Raw genomic sequence first — 17,618 nt, 5'->3', positions numbered from 1 at the left:
ACTGAACATATCGATTCGTTACCTACACATGAAACCTACGTAGAGCTCTGGGCTATTAAGCTTTTTTCCAGCTATTATATCAGCTCACAGCTAGATGGTTAAGAGAGGCATAGTGAACTCCTACTTTGCTTGCACCCTAGACCAGTCTTGTATCCCTATTATGGACACCAACTTTCAAAATCTAATGCGTCGAAATAGATGCTGGCTACCTATACTCGCTTATCGCTCCTGTGGCTGAAACCACAAAAGGCCAAACGAGGAGAAAGTGCTGATCACAATAAACGGAACATAAGCAAAAGCGACCAAGTCGCGGTGATCCTATATATGTACCAGCTATCGCGCCGGATTGAAAAAGTAGGTCAACGTATGCGCGCACATTGTTTTCAGTGCATCTTACAAGCTCTCCCAGCTTGCCAGATCGGCATGTGCTAGCAGCAAGCCTCGACACTCTACCAAAGTCATGCATAAACGCAGTTTTTAGGTGTTACATGAATATAATTTACAAAATTTTGTTATCACTTTGTTATATAGCGCAGACTGGAAAGTGTTCTAATAATGAGTGCCTGCTTCAGTAGACACGCAACATTCGCAACTTAGATGAAAGTTTCTTGGTACAGGGTGTCACACATGTGGTTTTCATGCGCAGCTGAAAGCACAGCAAAAATACAGATGCACAAAGATGGCTTTACAATATAAATATTGAAGCCGAGAAAATTGTGCACCAACCTAACAACAGCGTCAGCAAACTGTTAATTGGTCTTTTAGACAAACTCTGCAGCTATTGTTCTCAGAAAATAAAACGAATGGACAACGAGCATATTCTTCAGCGTCATGTATCTGGTGCAGAAATTTTTGTTTCTGTTTGTTTCTTAACAGCTAACTGTTCTTTCCATGTTTTAGTCATATGCATGCAGAATGCGAAAAAAAAACCTTCAGTTGATAATTTCACTTGTTCCCGTCTGCTTGTCGTCCTTGTTCTCTTCCATGCAGTATACACTGATCTGATAACACTGCGGGTACAAACTTGACTTCACGAGAATATTGCTTTGATAGGAAGTTCCACTGCGAAATGCGGCTACACTTGTGATAGACAGATCAGTGGTAGGGAGGGTCTAGGCTCCCTTGTGCCGAGGGAAGATGGGCGAGGGTTGAGAAGAGTTGAAAGTCTTTCTACGTGTCTCTGGCCTACAGACACGCTTAACCAGAACCTAGCCCCATACAGCTTAGCTGTAGTCCACTATACTCCACTATGTGGGGTTTGACATCCCAAAACCGCCATAAGATAATGAGAGACGCCGTAGTGGAGGGCTCCGGTAATTTCGACCACCTGGGGTTCTTTAACGTGCACCCAAATCTGAGCACACGGGCCTACAACATTTCCGCATCCATCAGAAATGCAGCCGCCGCAGCCGGGATTCAAACCCGCTGCCTGTGGGTCAGCAGCCGAGTGACTTAGCCACTAGACCACCGTGGCGGGGAAACGCTTAGCTGTTGAAATGTTCTCTTGTGATATGCGGCCTCGTTAGAAACCGAGTGTAGATGTGATTGATAAACAGTGAACGCGAATACTAAGCTGCGATGAACGTTTGGGTCTGTAAAAATACTATTAAAGGTGCAAGAATTTTCACAAAGAATTGAGGACTGACCCCAAGGACAGGTCGCCGATCCTATGTTCTTTTCATACGTATCAATCACCGCCATTTACGAGCAACTTGTAATATTGCCATTTTAGCTGACGTTCTCGTTAGTTGACAGGTATTATTTCACACGATGATTGTAGTCGCCGAAAATTTATTCTATATGTAAGACTTTAAATGGTGCACATTATGGCTAAAAGAAATAAAGTTCAAAAAGTTGAAGGAAGCGCATGTGTAAAACCATCTAAGTACTCTTGAGTGTACTGCTTAAATTGCCTTTATTTGCATCAATTATACGCTGTAATGAGTGCGAAGTGAGCCTTGTTTTGCCCTGAAGGCCCGCCAAATGAACGGGAAAAAAACGCCAGGCCTGCTCGGAAGGCGCAGCACAGTCACCGCGAAAGCTAGAAGAGCGGCCTTTCAGATCTTTTCAAAACACTCATAGGGTAACTACTGCAAGCACACTTGGTTGATACCCACTAGGGCATTATAATTAACTTTTTTCGAATATTAGGCTGGCATTCGCTCTGCTATTTTTCGTCATTCTTCTTAGAAGCGCGGTATCCGCTAAAAACTTGCATGGCATTTCGTGCCGATTGCTCATGAACTGGCTGACGACCACGAGAAATTATGGCTGAAGTAGGCAAGCGCCACAGTTAATAGGGGAAAAAAAGCAAGCTTTTGTAATGGGTTGGAGCATAGGACGACCCACTCTTTACGCTATTCGCATTGTGCGACGACTGGTTGTTCTTTTGCTGTTTTAAAACGCTTTATAAGTCGTGTTAACACGATTGCTTTCTTGAGATCAAGCCTGCCAGAGGCAAGTTTGCCAAGAAGTCCCAAGCACCCATGTGGTTCAGTGGTAGAATACTCAGACCGCACCCAGTAAACCCATGTTCGAGGCCCACTGTGTCATTAGTGCGATGTTTTTACATGCGAAGCATTTCTTAACGAGCTTTGAGGACTTTGAGCGTATCTATCTATCTATCTATCTATCTATCTATCTATCTATCTATCTATCTATCTATCTATCTATCTATCTATCTATCTATCTATCTATCTATCTATCTATCTATCTATCTATCTATCTATCTATCTATCTATCTATCTATCTATCTATCTATCTATCTATCTATCTATCTATCTATCTATCTATCTATCTATCTATCTATCTATCTATCTATCTATCTATCTATCCGCCTACGACTTTTAGCTCTCCTGGCCGTTTCGATAATGGTCTCGATACCAAAATCGGTATGGCATAACATGACTACGAAGAACATTTCTGACTAGCCATGACATGAAAATTATGACATGTATGTCATTAATGTCATGATTTACATTTCATGGTCCTGCAGCTCTGGCGGTGGTTTCGTTCACATGGCATGTTGCAAAACTGGTATGGTATAGCATGTTTGCATGGCGAACACAAGCGAGAGACACTAACAGGAAAATAATGACATGCATGCGTTGCATGTAGGCTGTAAAAGGCCTCTCTTCTAGTTTTCGCTGTGACTGTGTTGCGCCTTCTGCGCAGGCCTGGCGTTTTTTTTTCAGGTCCGTTTGGTGGGCCTTCAGGGCCAAAAAAGGCTCACTTTGCACTTATTACAGCGTATGATTGATGCAAAAAAGGCAATTTAGGCAGTACACTCAAGAGCAGTTAGATGTTTTTACACATGCGTGTCAAGTAACAACGTGACTACATGCCACGCTAATGATGTGCTCGCGGTGATTTCCCTAGCGTCACATATACCAAATTTGGTATTACGGGACGTGAATGAACGAAGAAGGTATGTGACTGGTGCAAACATGATAATCATGAGATGCGTGTCATGTAACAACTTGACTACATGCCACGCTCATGATGAGCTGGCGGCTTTTTCGCTAGCTTCACTTATACCAAAATTAGTATTACGGGACGTGAATGGATGTTGAAGGTATATGCATGCATGCGTATTATACTGGTGCAAACATGATAAACATGAGATGCGTGTCATGTAACATGTCTACATGCTACGCTCATGATGCGCTCGCGGCCGTTTCGTTATCTTCACATGACCAAACTTGATACTACGCGACGCGAACAGACTACATAGGTAAATGACACCTACAAACATGATAATCACGACATGCGTGTCATGAAGCAACATCACTACATGCGACACTGATGATGCACTCACGACCGTCTCTTTATCTTGACATATGACAAATTTGGTATTAGGTGACGCCAATAGATGACGAAGGTATGTGACTGGTGCAAAAATGATCATCATGAGATGCATGTCTTGAGATATTGTGACTACATGCCACAGTCAAGGTGCCAATACATTTCGACGTGACGCAATGCGCGTGCTCGCCTGCGTTCATTTTGTCGCGCCTGCCACGCCAGGCGCCGGTCCTGCCATATACTCGCAGGCGCGCGCCGCGCTGCGTTGCTTTGACGCATGCGCGGGTCCGTGCGTCCGGCATCCCTCTGTCACGAAAAGAGGGAGACGCAGTGTTGTCTGGGTAACGAATCGGCGCGAAATGCAGCATGTCGCATTTCGCGCCGGTTGCCGTCGGGCCGCGCCGACGGACGCTGGACGCGCTTGGCGTCAGACTATAGAGTGCTTGCGTTTTGCTACGGTAGCGTCGCTATGCCCAGCGTGCGCGTGCGTCAACGCTACATTAGAGTATATTGAGCCCTTCATGATGCGCTCGCGGCCGTTTTGCTAACTTCACATGTACCAAATTTGATGTTACGTGACGCCAATGCATGAAGAAATATATGACTGGTGCAAACTTGACAATCCTGACGCGCATGTTACGTAGGAACATGACAATATACCACGGTCATAGCGTGCTCGTGGCCGTTTTGCTTGCTCCACATGTACTGAATTCGGTATCACGTGACGTGAATATATGACGAAGGTAAACGACCCATCCAAACATGATACTCATGACGCGAATGTCATGGACGGCATTGTTTACCTCCACCTCGTAACGGTGTGCTGATTTTAAACTGACATATCAGAATTTCTCATTCCTGCTTTGCATATCATCGATTTCCACTGTACGTGGGATCTGCCTTTTTTTTAAATTTTGCGCGATGTCGTAACGAACACTGGTGGCGACGGCGGCAGAGAAATGCGCGTGACCCATGTTGTGATCTCATAACAGCTTTCGCTGTAAAATTACTCTAAATTGATTGGTGGCAATCGATTCATGAGGAAATAACGTTCAGTACTGAGGTCCGCTGATAATAACTTGAAAGTGTGATTCAGGCCACCTTTAAAAAGGTCTGATGTGGAAGTAAACACCTTGACATTCTATGCGCACGCTGGTTATCATCCGAACAAAATCTACAAGAACATCTATGAATTATACGAAAATTCTCGCCTTCCTTATTTATTTAGTCGATGTGTAGATGCTTCCTTGCTCACTTCCGAAAACTTTCTGGACCTCACGTTGTTTTACATTGTCTACAGGCTCTGTGATATTCCTACAGCTCAGCTGGGCTTGCACAGCCACTGTCTTCGGCCCTCTTTTTACCAAGCGCCAGCGTCACGTGATGACGTCATAGTGATGTCATGTCGTCGAAAATTCTCGCAATCTGTGATGCCATGGTGAAGCCGTATGGTGAAGTCATCATGTGATGGTTTTCCGCATCACTAGCGTTCACACCACCGACACGGTAGGCCGACGCCACCAACTGTCAAGTTTTGCGTTCGGCTAGGGATTGGTGAGGTCTTACCGTTAACTTTAGATTTTGTATGCACCACCGCTGTACTAAGCATTCACCATCCCTGGTGGCATTTCTGGTCACTCTTCAATTGTTTTACTATAGGTTGTCTATACGCGCGTTGCCGTTTGCAGTATCTGACGTTCATGGAGATTGGGAATTTATGGTGTGACACTGTTGTGCTATATCGGAATAAACAAATGAACGCTGCTTACCAAGGGTCAGCGCGTTAAAAGATTCTCCTCTACTTAATCTAACCGACGTCTTCTATCACGCGAGAATGGCTTAATTACATTCCACTATACAGACTCGCTTTGATCGTCGTAGTAAAGTCGGTGTGTGGTTCTGTAGCATCCCGTACACAGATTGATATATAAAAAAACGGTGCTCTCCCTCCTCATAATACTTGGTTTATCATGAAACACAGAGCCGTTATGTCGTATGCATCAATTCCGTCACTGCGTTGGATCTGCTGAAATTATTTGACGATGTAGCGCATCTCTTATCTGCATCCCCTCAATATACACCGATCAATCAATCGGCTATCTACAATTCAAACGAAAGGATGCGATGCCCGGCCATCCATATAGCGGCCACACAATAAAAGACCGGATTGCATGCCTTTTCATCACCACACTATTGTCATAGTCCATACGTAATACTGTACGTGTAGATGTTTCTTGTCCTATAGGACCATCATAGCAACCTCCTATTTTTGCACGATTGCCTTGGTTCGCGTTATAGCGGCAGCATTTACATACTCCCGCGAAACCAGCTGCTAGCAAAGTCTGCCTTTGAAAAAGGATGCAATGCTTTCTCCACAAACAGAAGTTTAAAAAAAATCTTCCCCTAAAGTTTCAAATACACGATATTGTTTCAGTGCATACTGCTGCCACACCCTGTGTATACCGTCTCTGCGGTGCTTACCACCATGGTTAGACAAATAGCAATGATATTAAGCTTTTTAGCATTTCTTCATTTCTCCAACACCTTGCGCCCAATATGAGATGTGATTGCAGTGAATGAACGGGCATCTGTGCACAGTTGTATGTGTTCAAAAGAAAGTATTATAACAGAGTTTTATACGAACGAACTGTCACCATTCTAATCTGAGGTGTCACTTTTATTATGTGAATGTGAGATTCTCAAGGAAACACCTACCATTGCTCATTTTTAAATATATGTACTTCTGCCCTTGTTGACTTATTCTGTGTAAAAATGCTGCAGTAATTCATTGTGAACACAATTTCACAGTCAAAATGTGACCACAACTAAACATGGAATGAGCTCTTCGCGCTTGTTTCCTGGGTGCTTCATTCAAGACTCCTCTGTCAGTAATAACTAGTAAGTTAAATAGGAGTTCCGAAAAACACTGCCAATATCTGCTTACGCCACACTTTGTAGGTACTATGATTCAATAAAGTTATGCGAGTTCTCGATAGATATGTGGGGTTTAAAGTCCCAAAACCACCATATGATTATGAGAGATGCCGTAGTGAAGGGCTCTGGAAATTTCGACCGCCCTTTAACGTGCACCCATACCTAAACACACAGGTATACAGCACTTCTGCCTCCACCGGCAATGCAGCCGCCGCAGCCGGGATTCGCACCCGTGACCTGTGGGTCAGCAGCTGAGTACCTTAGCCACTAGACCACCACAGTGGGGCGTTATGCGAGTTCTCGCTTGATAAGCTCTTTCAATAGTATTTTCAGTAATAATATTACATAGCACTGTTCTTCAAAAGGGCTAAACGTATGAAATTGGACTTGCTGGTAATGCGTAAGTGTTCACGTTATGCGAATATTTGAGGCAGGACAAGGAGAGGGGTGCAGACAAGTGCTCTTCTTAATCCCTTCTCTTGTCATAGGTATAAAGGTAGCGGTAAGTATAGTATCAAGGTTATTAATGCATTCAGAATACCAAAATTCTACGAGCGATGACACGAGCTTTTTGTTTTCCGTTTGATTCAAATCAAATAGTCGCATTCAAAAAGCATTTGAATGATCAGTGAAACGCGTGATTAATAAATCAAGCTTAAACTTTCGCTATGAATTTCGTCAGACACGCCTCGGATTTCAGGCACAAAATAACTCACGGAAGTTCTAAGAACAATCGTAGTGCACCGTATTCTTTATATTATCCCATATAGTTTTCAATACAGATAGAGGGGTGCAAAAGTTTTCTTGAAATAGATAAATGTTGAAAGTCCCCCTTAGGAGGGTTAAGTATTAGCATTTCATTACGTGAGCAGTTATACAATATTATCCATGGGCTGAGGCTGGGATTGCCTATATACGTCCCAAAATATTTCTTTGAACGGAAAGCATGTCTATCGCTTAGCAATTTCAGTTTTCTTTGTATGAATGGCATTTATACTATACATTCAATGCGTTCCACAAGAATGGTGGAAGGTTTTCGCTGGCCTGCTGTACCTAACCATGTAGATCATGTTTACATCGCCTTGACTAAACTCAACGAGTTCGTAAAAAAGGGTTCAATAAGTCCGCAGTTGCGACGCGCGGCCATTTTCGCATTTTCGCATTTTCCATTTTTGGAAAATTTATCTCAGCTGAAAGCTGAGATAAATTTAAACGTAAAGGTTTCAGCTGAGATATCTCGTAAAGGTTTGTTCAAAACGTAAAGGTTTCAGCTGAGATATCTCAGCCGAAACCTTTACGTTTTGAACAAAGCTAATGCCTCATTATCTGCTACACCAAGGTTCGAGTTGGTGTTCTTGAATAGCAGGGCTGAGGAACATGGGCTGCAAACAGGCCCACTGAAGAACGAACCGTAAAAAAGAAAAAAAACAAGCAAAAGCTTTTAAATTAGCCACATGCCCACGGCCTTAGAACGTAAATATAGTGAACTATTAGCGATGCTTTCTGGCGGGAAATAAGTATCTTTTGTAAAAAGGGGTGATATTCAACGAAAAAGCAATGAAAAAGGGGTAGCGCATGTGCGTAGAAGATGAACAAAAGGCATAGCGCGTGATCACGAGAGTTCGCGAGAAAGCTTGTGCAAAACTGCAACGGTACGCCAACGTGACAAGCCGGAACATAGCTGATTTGTCTCTAGACATGCATTGTATATACTTTTTTGCGTTTAAAAGGCAATTTACGTAGCTTTAGCACTTCTGGCTTCCCAATCAACAATAGGTGCTGCTATGAAACTTTTTCAACTTAGTATTCTACACACAGAGCACCCATTATTCATTATAAAAAGAAAAAAAAAGACATGGGAAGTATGTCCCTCTATTTTTTATAGAAACAAGCGTTGCATGGGAGGGGGGCAATGCGAGAAAAGAATTGTTTGAACCTGTGCACTGTGGTGTTATTGTGCTCCTTCGACTCGGTCCACCCGTCGTGATATATATAAGCTGGCGCACAGTTGCAAATTTCACTTTTCTGTGGGCCGTCAGAAAGTAGACGCCAAGAAAACCACAGCCATGAAGGCCTTCATTGCAATCACGCTCTTGTCTGCAGGTAAGACACTTCTCTTCTAAGCAGCCTTGTGTTATCATATGCTGCATCAGTTATAGAGCCTATCTAGGAACCTCAGTTCTAACTTATGAGACACTTGGTCTGGTTTTATAGCTTCACTGCGCACATTACACAAACAAGCGAAAAGCTCAACATTTTTGAAACATCATAATTCGCATCGTCAACAAAATATTTTGAGTCTCCTTCACTCCCCTATGCCAGTTGTTCACTCAGAGCGCAAGTACGGTGGAACACAGAACATACCTGTTTGCGTAGGTTGCAAATGTTTTGCTTGCATATATATACCAGAGCTACAGTTATGGTATAAGCCTTCGTACTGATTTACGCACTAGTAACCCGCACCTACTCGAGTCTTTAAGGTTTCTCCAAATATTTAAGTTGAACTATATGTGTGCTCTTGCACACTTATAAACAGTGTGCTTACAACATCGTCCTCTTGGAGGTACCACGAGCTCCTGAACATGAATATTTCATGCATACGAGGACTGTGAGACAAAGCGTCACATGTGTTTTTGGTAATAAACAATTTGGAATCGCAAGCGCTGAAACAAATTTTCCTTTTAGTGTGTTTGTGTGGGAAGGTGAAACTGAGCCCAATTTGAAAGGAACAGGGAGTCCGGAGCCAAACTTACGTTGTTAGTGAATATACTGCTTCTTTTTGCTGCCGATCAGGACAGCGTTTGTTGTAATATAATTACATTTCCTTTGGTTATAACCTAGCTAGCATTGCGAACGGCCTTAGATATTTATAGTTTTTCCAGGAAACAGCCACTGACGATGCCCTTTCAACGAGAGTGTGTTTCCAGATTGGATGGAAGCAGCAAGTTTAGCTTTCCATTTCTAAGTTAATCTTTTATATAATTGAAGCAGCTTAATGATTCAAATACCATGAAGTACATTTACGTACGAATGTATGCACGTGCATGACGTAACCGAAAAGCATGGATTCAACTTTTAGCTCAAGGCAGCGAAATTTTTGTTGCTTATGGTACACAATGATCCATTAAACTGACGGTACAAATAGTGAAATATATACAATAAACGCAAACAGCAGAAAGAAGACAATCAGCTAAACTGAATTTGTCGAGTAATCTGCGCAGTTTTCTGCGTTACCAAAAAATTTGAATTACAGAAATATACACATCAACCAGTGACTGAAAAATCCTACTACTACGGCGCTTCTAATAATTCTTTAGTTTGTACGCCCCTGTACCACGCTACTGTTAAGGAGGAGGTTGTGGTGGAAGGCTCCAGCTATTGCTATCACTAGGAGTTCTTAAAATTGAACTAAATAATAATACACGCTCCTCCATATAGACAGACGCTTTTGACAAGGCTACTGTTTCTTTATTCTGACAAAAAAGACCATGCAAATTAAATTTGGGCAACATAACTTGCTTTAAAATCATAGTTTCTTTTGTGGTACAGAGTTTCGACGCTGTGAATCTGTGTATAGTCTATCAAATACATATAACCTTTATCAAATTACAATGTTATTTCTCATAAAAAGACACTGCAAGCAGTTAGAAAGAATTAAATATAAAAACAAGAACTCACCACGTATTCCAGCTCGGCGCTTAGCCATGCCGTCATTACAAGTTAGGGATTGAGCGCGGCTACACAACAATCTTTGTAGACTAAAAAACAAGCTAAAGTAAGCAATACCTTTCTTGTCAATTCAGATATTCATAACGCACTTTCTAAACAAGACAACAATCATCATCTGAAGTTGGCACACATGCAAAAGTTCAAGGAAAAATATCTTTGTTCATGTGTTTATTAGTTTAGGACGTCTAAAGGCCATCCGAACATGCCAGCCAACAGGGCGAACATTGATCAGCAATAAGCCCTGTTGAGCATTCAATGTCAGAGATGTTACGTTGTTTATTTCTGCTCCGAACACTTCAGGGTTTGAGTCTGTCCCTGTTGCTGCTGTCAGCCAGGTACCGCAGTACCGACCTATCAGTAACATTGCTTCCGAAACGAGTGGCATGATTACCGTCACAAGCTTTGTCTCATTTACGTGCTTCGCAAGGCGGACGCATTGAAGTACCTTCTTGCTTAGCCAAGTGAACTGGAATGACAAAGTGCTATTTATATGTCTATCTACCAACTGACCGTCGGTCAAGCTTACGCAGAACAATGCCAGAGCACGTCTGGTATTCAAATTGGCTAGAAATATGCACATTCAATCACCCCTGTGCTGCAGTGGTCACCATGGCGTTATGCACCGAATGCTGCCGTGTGTTTAACTTACAGGGTAGAAATACTAGGGCAATCAGAAATTACGCCGAAAATAAGCGGGTAGGTTTAATTTAAAAAAAGTTCTCGTTTTTAGCGTGCGCGGATGTAGCTTCGCGTTCATCTGTCTCCGCCGCGTTTTAGCTTCCTGTGCACTCGTAGAGTCGGCATCACGGAAAAGGGGTTTCAATCGCAGGAATAACCTCTGAAGTACTCTTGTACATGAAGAATACCAAAGAATTTTGGCGGTGATCGCTTGGTGTGGCAATGAACTCCGATGCAGAAGTAGTTTGAAGAGGAAAAAAAGAGTAAAAGAATAGAGAAATTCGGCTTTTTTTAAGTGCAGTATGTTCCAAGAAATGATTCATACGATGAAGTATTCCGCAAAGTAATGCATTTTCGCGCAGGTTTGTTACAACTGTACTGAAATGGGCAAGCCAAACTAATTAAGTATTCGGACAAGCGATGCATGCCTGAGTGAACTCAAATTCTGGCAGCATTGCTAAATATATTTGACAAAACCTGCTGTCATAGTTAGGCATACAAGAGCATCTCGAAAAAGTAGTGTTCCTCGAAGAACAATAGTCGTAGCATAGTTGAATATAGCTAGATGAATGCTATCTTCTTCAAATAATGTGCTATTACCGAAAAGCTGCAACAAAATGTATATCTTGGCAACATTTAATTATGTTGCACAAAATAACATTCCTTTGTAAAGGTCAAGCCAAATGCCTTGAAATTTTTCACAACAGTGAAGAAGGGGAATGTTTTGAGATTATCTCTCACATTGATTCCAGAAGCCAGAGAGCTCCAAATATTCATTTTTTTATTTTTCTTAAACTGCAGCGTCTTTGGCTTATGGCGCGGCTGTAAAGGTCGACCTCAGCTCCACCAGCGGCAGCACTGGTCTGGGTTCTGGACTCAGCTTGGGTGGCGGACTTGGTGGAGGATTAGGCAGCGGACTTGGCCGCGCCGGTGGACTTGGAAGCGCTGTTGGACTTGGAAGCAGTCTCGGTGGAGGCCGCCCTAGTTTTGGTCTCAGCGGTGCTGGAAGCGTATTTGGCCCGGGAAGCGTTTCGTTCGCTCCATCAAGACAGGGTCTAAGTGGAGCTGTAGGATCCAGTGGCTCAAGTTCTGTGCGTCAAGGCGCCACCGGTTTCTATGGACCTGGCTTCACAGGAGGCTACGGCATGTACGGCCCCTTCGGTGGTTACGGCGGTTACTACCCTGCACCTTACGGCTTCGGTGATGAATACGGATTCGGTGGCTTCGGCGACTTCTATGGTTCCTGGCCAAGCCACGGATACTACGGATATGGTCCTGGTTCTTATTATGGCTACCCCGGTTATGGCTACGGCTGGGGTTTTGGCGCCGGTTCCAGCGCGGGTCAGCGTGTCCAGCAACAAGTCCGTCGTGCCGGGGCTGGTAGCTCGAGTGCCACCAGGAGTGCTTCTGCCTCATCTTCCAGGTGCGAAAGCGACAGTCAGCTGGATTTCTATAATTTATGCAAACTGTAACTTCATTTTGGTTTCATTATGACAATTGTCCGGAGACAGGTGGAAATTCATAGGCCGTGAGTGTTCTACAAAACGAGGGGACAACACTCATGTACTGAAGAAGAACGCTTGCAGCAGCACCATGTAGAGAAGTAGGCTAGTTGTGAGCGTAGAAAGCTTACCCCATTAGATATGCAAAAAAGCGGCGTCGAGATATGCCGGACGTTTTACGCATCATACATTGCAGTCGTGGCCCAGCAATGAGAAATCATGAACTTCGTTGCATGACATTGTAAATTCTTATTTCGTAACCTTTTTAAGTCCACCCCACTATAGCATTTGATGAAGTAGATGCAAATGATCAGGCAATAGGCATTTGAGAACGTGCGACACGATCTCGGTGAATGGTCTTGGTAAAAAAAAAATGAAGTGACTCGTAGCCGGTGGCGTAAAACGTGCACACGTTTTGCATGCTGCTTACACTGCCAATTAACAATTAACGTGTCAGCAGTTGTAATTGGCTCTTCACTTATAACGTGTATTCGCTGCCATTTATGGACTATCTAATATCTTCTACAGCCTGCAAATCTTTTATGAAAAAAAAAGACATTTTTGAACCAGCGCGAAAAAAAAGTGACATGGATACAAAGGAGACACAAGACATAAGTGCTCCGTCCGGCAATTTCAGGCGCTGATTTCGGAAGTGCATGCTCTTCAACTATCGCAACTAGCTTTTTCATCGCGGAATGATAATTAACAATCTTCCTATGACATATCATTACACATAAACTTCAAAGAGAGGCTGTGAATAATTGTTCTACAGCTGAAGATCTATTAAAAATTAGGTATTATTGGAAGCGAATATGATCGACCATGCATTGCATGATACTTGCACCCTCCCGCATAAAAGGGGACCTTACTTCAGCTACATGAGTTGACGTGCTAAAGTGCTTACGAAAATTCACATTTCCTGCCTAATACTTATGTCGCAATAAAGTCTCAACATGCCATAGTTCATTTTTGAAACGCTATCAAAAAGGTATTCATGCATTAAGAATTTCAGCTTGTGATTACAGTAACCCCATAGTTATCATGACTCTAAATACTGCCGTGTTGATGCCCATTCGAAATTATGGAAATCACATAACGTGGTTTCATTTCTTTTTATGCAAGTATACATTTGTATTTAGCGCGAATCGCATTAGGAACGATAAAAATTGCAAAAAAGTCAGACAGTCTGCATTCACATACTACGGCTTTTTTTTACACCAATAGTCGGCATAAGTGCGCACCCTTTCTCCTTGGAAAATGTGCCTGCACTCTCCTTTTGAAGGTTCAGTTTCTTGGCTTTTTCGTTTTCTGCCGACATGTTGTGTTTCTTCAACGTTCTGCTTTTCAGCACAACTTATGCACTTGAAACTAAGCATCGTTTGAGTATAACTAATAATGCAAAACTGTTGCACAGCTTTTTTTATAAAACTTTACTGAATTGTTTCTTGATGTTTACACGTTTTTTTTCGTCTACTTTTTCGTGGTCATCTAGCAGTTCCAGCAGCCAGTAATCAGCGAAGTATATCACAACTTGGGGCTTCACACCAAAGGTGAGAAAGCACTACAGAATTCACCCCGTCCAAACTTTTTCGTCGTGTTTTTGAAAGTCACACATTCCCTGGAAACTACCTACGAAAGCTTAGGATGTACAGTAAAAATTCGACCTAACAAACTCGATTTTACGGATTTCCGGCTATCGAGACAAAACTTTCTCTTCCTTGCCGAGTACTATAATGTTAAATGTTGTTTTCCAGTCGAATTAACGAAGGCACATTGGTAAGACACCCCCTTTAAGTAAGCCGTCTCGCAAATATGTTAGCAAAAAAGGAAATTTTATATATATATATATATATATATATATATATATATATATATATATATATATATATATATATATATATATATATATATATATATATATATATATATATATATGCGCCATTACATTTAAATGACGACGTGAATAATTTCTTCCTGGAAATGCTCGCACAGGGACACTTCAGTGATTACTTTCGTTATTTGATCATCTAAGTGACAGCTAAACACGGTCATCTCCTTGCAGTGTTCTCGATTGGCCTACTCACACAATCAGTCTCCTTTCTATCCGCATTTACATGTTGTTAGCTACTCAGCTTCAGGTGACCACTGTCTCGACTGTGTGACAGGGCTAACAGAGGCTCCATAGCCCAGCTTTTCGCACCGGCTCTTCCCAAGCACATGCCTGTATTGGTAACAAATTATTTATTTATTTATTTATTTAATACATACTGCAGACCACATTTGTGGTCCTGGCAGGACGAGCACTTGAATAGCACAATAATACAAAAATAGCAAAAGGGACAAAAAATTAAACGGCGGACATTGCATTGTCAATCCAACACACAATTAACAACACTAACAAAAAATGGGGCTATACAGTATCTAATAAGTATGGTTCAGCAATGGAATTCCATTCAGCCACGGTACGCGGGAAAAATGAAAATTTAAAAGTATCGGTATGCGCTTGGTATGGTGTTAGCGATCTAGGGTTATGGTGCCGCGTGTGTTTTGTGGTCAGGGCGGATATATACAGGGAGGGGTCGATAGCCAATTCATGTTTAGTAAGTGAGCAGAGGAAATCGAGACGAAATTTTCGTCTTCTTAACTGAAGCTTGGGAATGTTATTGGCAATCATTAATTCAGAGGGAGAATCCGTGCGACGAAATTTTGAAAAAATGAACCTGGCAGCTTTCCTCTGAATCTTTTCCAATTTATCGATGTTATTTTTAGTATACGGGTCCCATACTACAGCAGCATACTCAAGTTTTGGTCTAACGTATGAATGGTAGCGAAGAAGTTTAACACTTGGAGGCGAATTACGAAGTATGTGTCTCAAGAAACACAGTTTTCGAAAAGCGGAGGAGCAGATGTTTTCTATGTGCAAGTTCCAGGAAAGATTACTAGTGAACGTTACGCCTAAGTATTTGAAGCTGTTGACTTGGTTCACCGCGCATGATCCCAGTGTGTACTGAAATTGGAATGGAGATTTTTTGCGCGTTATGCGGAGGGAAACAGCTTTCTCTGCGTTGACAACCATGCCCCAATCCCTGCACCAACTGTATATATTGTCCAGGTTTGTGTTAAGTTCTATTTGATCTTGCATGCTGGAGATTTCACGGAATAAAATACAGTCATCTGCAAACAGGCGGACATGAGTGGTGGGTGTAACTACAGTGACGATATCATTGATGTATACCAGAAAAAGCAACGGCCCCAGAACACTACCTTGAGGCACTCCGAATGTGACAGGAAGACAGCTCGAGGCATGACCATCAATCAAGACATACTGCTCTCTATTCATCAGATAAATAAAATAATAAATAAAATAAAATAAAATAAAATAAAATACGTGAGGCTGCTTTCGAGTGTTGGTACGTTAAAATTCTATATTTTGAAGTTCTCAAAAGGTCATTTCACAATGGTAATAACTTCCCAACATCACAAAATCAACCGAGTGGTGTAGTTGCTTTGTTAAATCGACCTTAAACTGTACTCAGCGTGACAAAAATAAGATATTTGGTTCCACCACGAGTGAAAAATTGAAAGCCGCACCACGGGGTTTTTTCACAGAAGCCAGAAGCCCTATGGTTCCAAGAAAAATATATTTGAGGGAAATAATTGCTTTCAATGTAAATTTATTTGTAAGCAATGTGCCGTTGTTTTTATGAGCTTGAAGTGACTTAAAGGTTACTTTTTTATTTAGTGCTCTTTTTTTCCGAGGCAATGATATATTTCATACGTATCTTTCTTGTCTTGCAGTTCCTGCGCTGATTGCACCAGTTTTTTCGAGAATGTGAAACGACTATCAAATGCAGTAAAACGAATTCGGGCATCCTACTGTCAAGATTTGAATCAGAATAAAACAAACTTCAGGGCTGAACCTAAACTTTGGCTGTCTCCAATTCTTTTTTTTATTCAGAAGTGGTACAGGGGCAGGAGACCTTCACCTAACGGAATGATTCTCCTGCAACGTTGTGCTTGATGCTATACTTCGTTTTTGATGCTATACTTGCGTTATTGAATCATATAGAAAATTCACATGGCGTTAGTAATAGAACTAGAAGTGATTTCGAGATGGCATTTTTTAGATAATGATATATTCATTTTCTCAACTAAAAAACACAAATGGCGAAACTCTTCACCTGCAACACTTTGTTGCAAAGTAGACCATGGTCGGTTTTCGTTCCTTTAGCTCTTTCTGCCGAGTTGCCCACCACAAGCATACTTTCCTCTCTTAACGTATGCTTCGAGGGCTTTTCAATAAACATGTTGTGAAATCCATGTGCACTTCTACAGCAAAAGTTCCAGCACTTTTGAGAGCCTTGTTTTAAAAAAAATGTCCAGTAGTTAGCCTATGGGTCATGTGCCTAAGAGATAAAATTACACTCATGTATCAATGTCAATACTGAAACATTATTCGAAAATGGCCTAAGTGTTACAAGCTGCCACTCTAGCGTCGCCAGCGCGAAGTCGGCGACGGGAATGACAGCAGGTTGGTTCGTTCCGTACGCAAGCAGAGACAGTGAAGAGATCAGAGACGTGAGAAAACAAAACAAACTTTAATCTAGTGATATTGCAGCACACGGGATCTAATACAACACTTCAATACAACTAACAAAATACATCGACACTTGATACAACTAAAGAAATATATAACAGAAACAATAAATCAGCTTACGAGAGAGAACTATTAAAAACTACACAAACTAACAAGAATAGAACGACGGAGGAGAAAGTTCGAAGATATAAACAGGTGAAGGCATACGTGTGATGACCGGCAGCGTTGTGTCCCCGACGATCGGATGCGAGAAGTCGAAGAGAGTTTTGGCACGACTGTGATGGCGGTGTTACAACGCTGGTGGCTCCGGGAGGCTAGTGCTTGCAGGTGACTTCGAGCAGGTTGAGCTAACTCGAGGCAAAGTCCCGATGCCT

At 42.1% G+C, this 17,618-nt stretch overlaps 1 protein-coding gene across 4 annotated transcripts; it reads left to right on the top strand.

Moving 5' to 3' along the window:
* The first annotated feature begins 8,686 nt into the window (after nt 1-8,686).
* On the top strand, nt 8,687-16,572 carry LOC142789995 (uncharacterized). 4 transcript variants are annotated; one of them, XM_075885022.1, is made up of 4 exons: nt 8,687-8,841; nt 11,947-12,568; nt 14,140-14,197; nt 16,446-16,572. In XM_075885022.1, exons 1-3 carry the CDS (start codon nt 8,805-8,807, stop codon nt 14,156-14,158), a joined length of 678 nt encoding a protein of 225 aa, XP_075741137.1. In that variant the 5' UTR covers nt 8,687-8,804; the 3' UTR covers nt 14,159-14,197; nt 16,446-16,572. The 4 variants fall into 4 exon arrangements, with proteins under 4 accessions (XP_075741137.1, XP_075741140.1, XP_075741138.1 ...); XM_075885025.1 differs by lacking the exon at nt 16,446-16,572 and adding an exon at nt 15,832-16,032 and having other exon boundaries at nt 14,143-14,197; XM_075885023.1 differs by lacking the exon at nt 16,446-16,572 and adding an exon at nt 15,832-16,032.
* The last annotated feature ends 1,046 nt before the right edge of the window (nt 16,573-17,618 follow it).

Source organism: Rhipicephalus microplus, unplaced genomic scaffold, assembly GCF_043290135.1.
Source record: "Rhipicephalus microplus isolate Deutch F79 unplaced genomic scaffold, USDA_Rmic scaffold_63, whole genome shotgun sequence".
NCBI lineage: Eukaryota > Metazoa > Arthropoda > Arachnida > Ixodida > Ixodidae > Rhipicephalus > Rhipicephalus microplus.
This window is presented reverse-complemented; position numbering and strand designations above follow the sequence as displayed.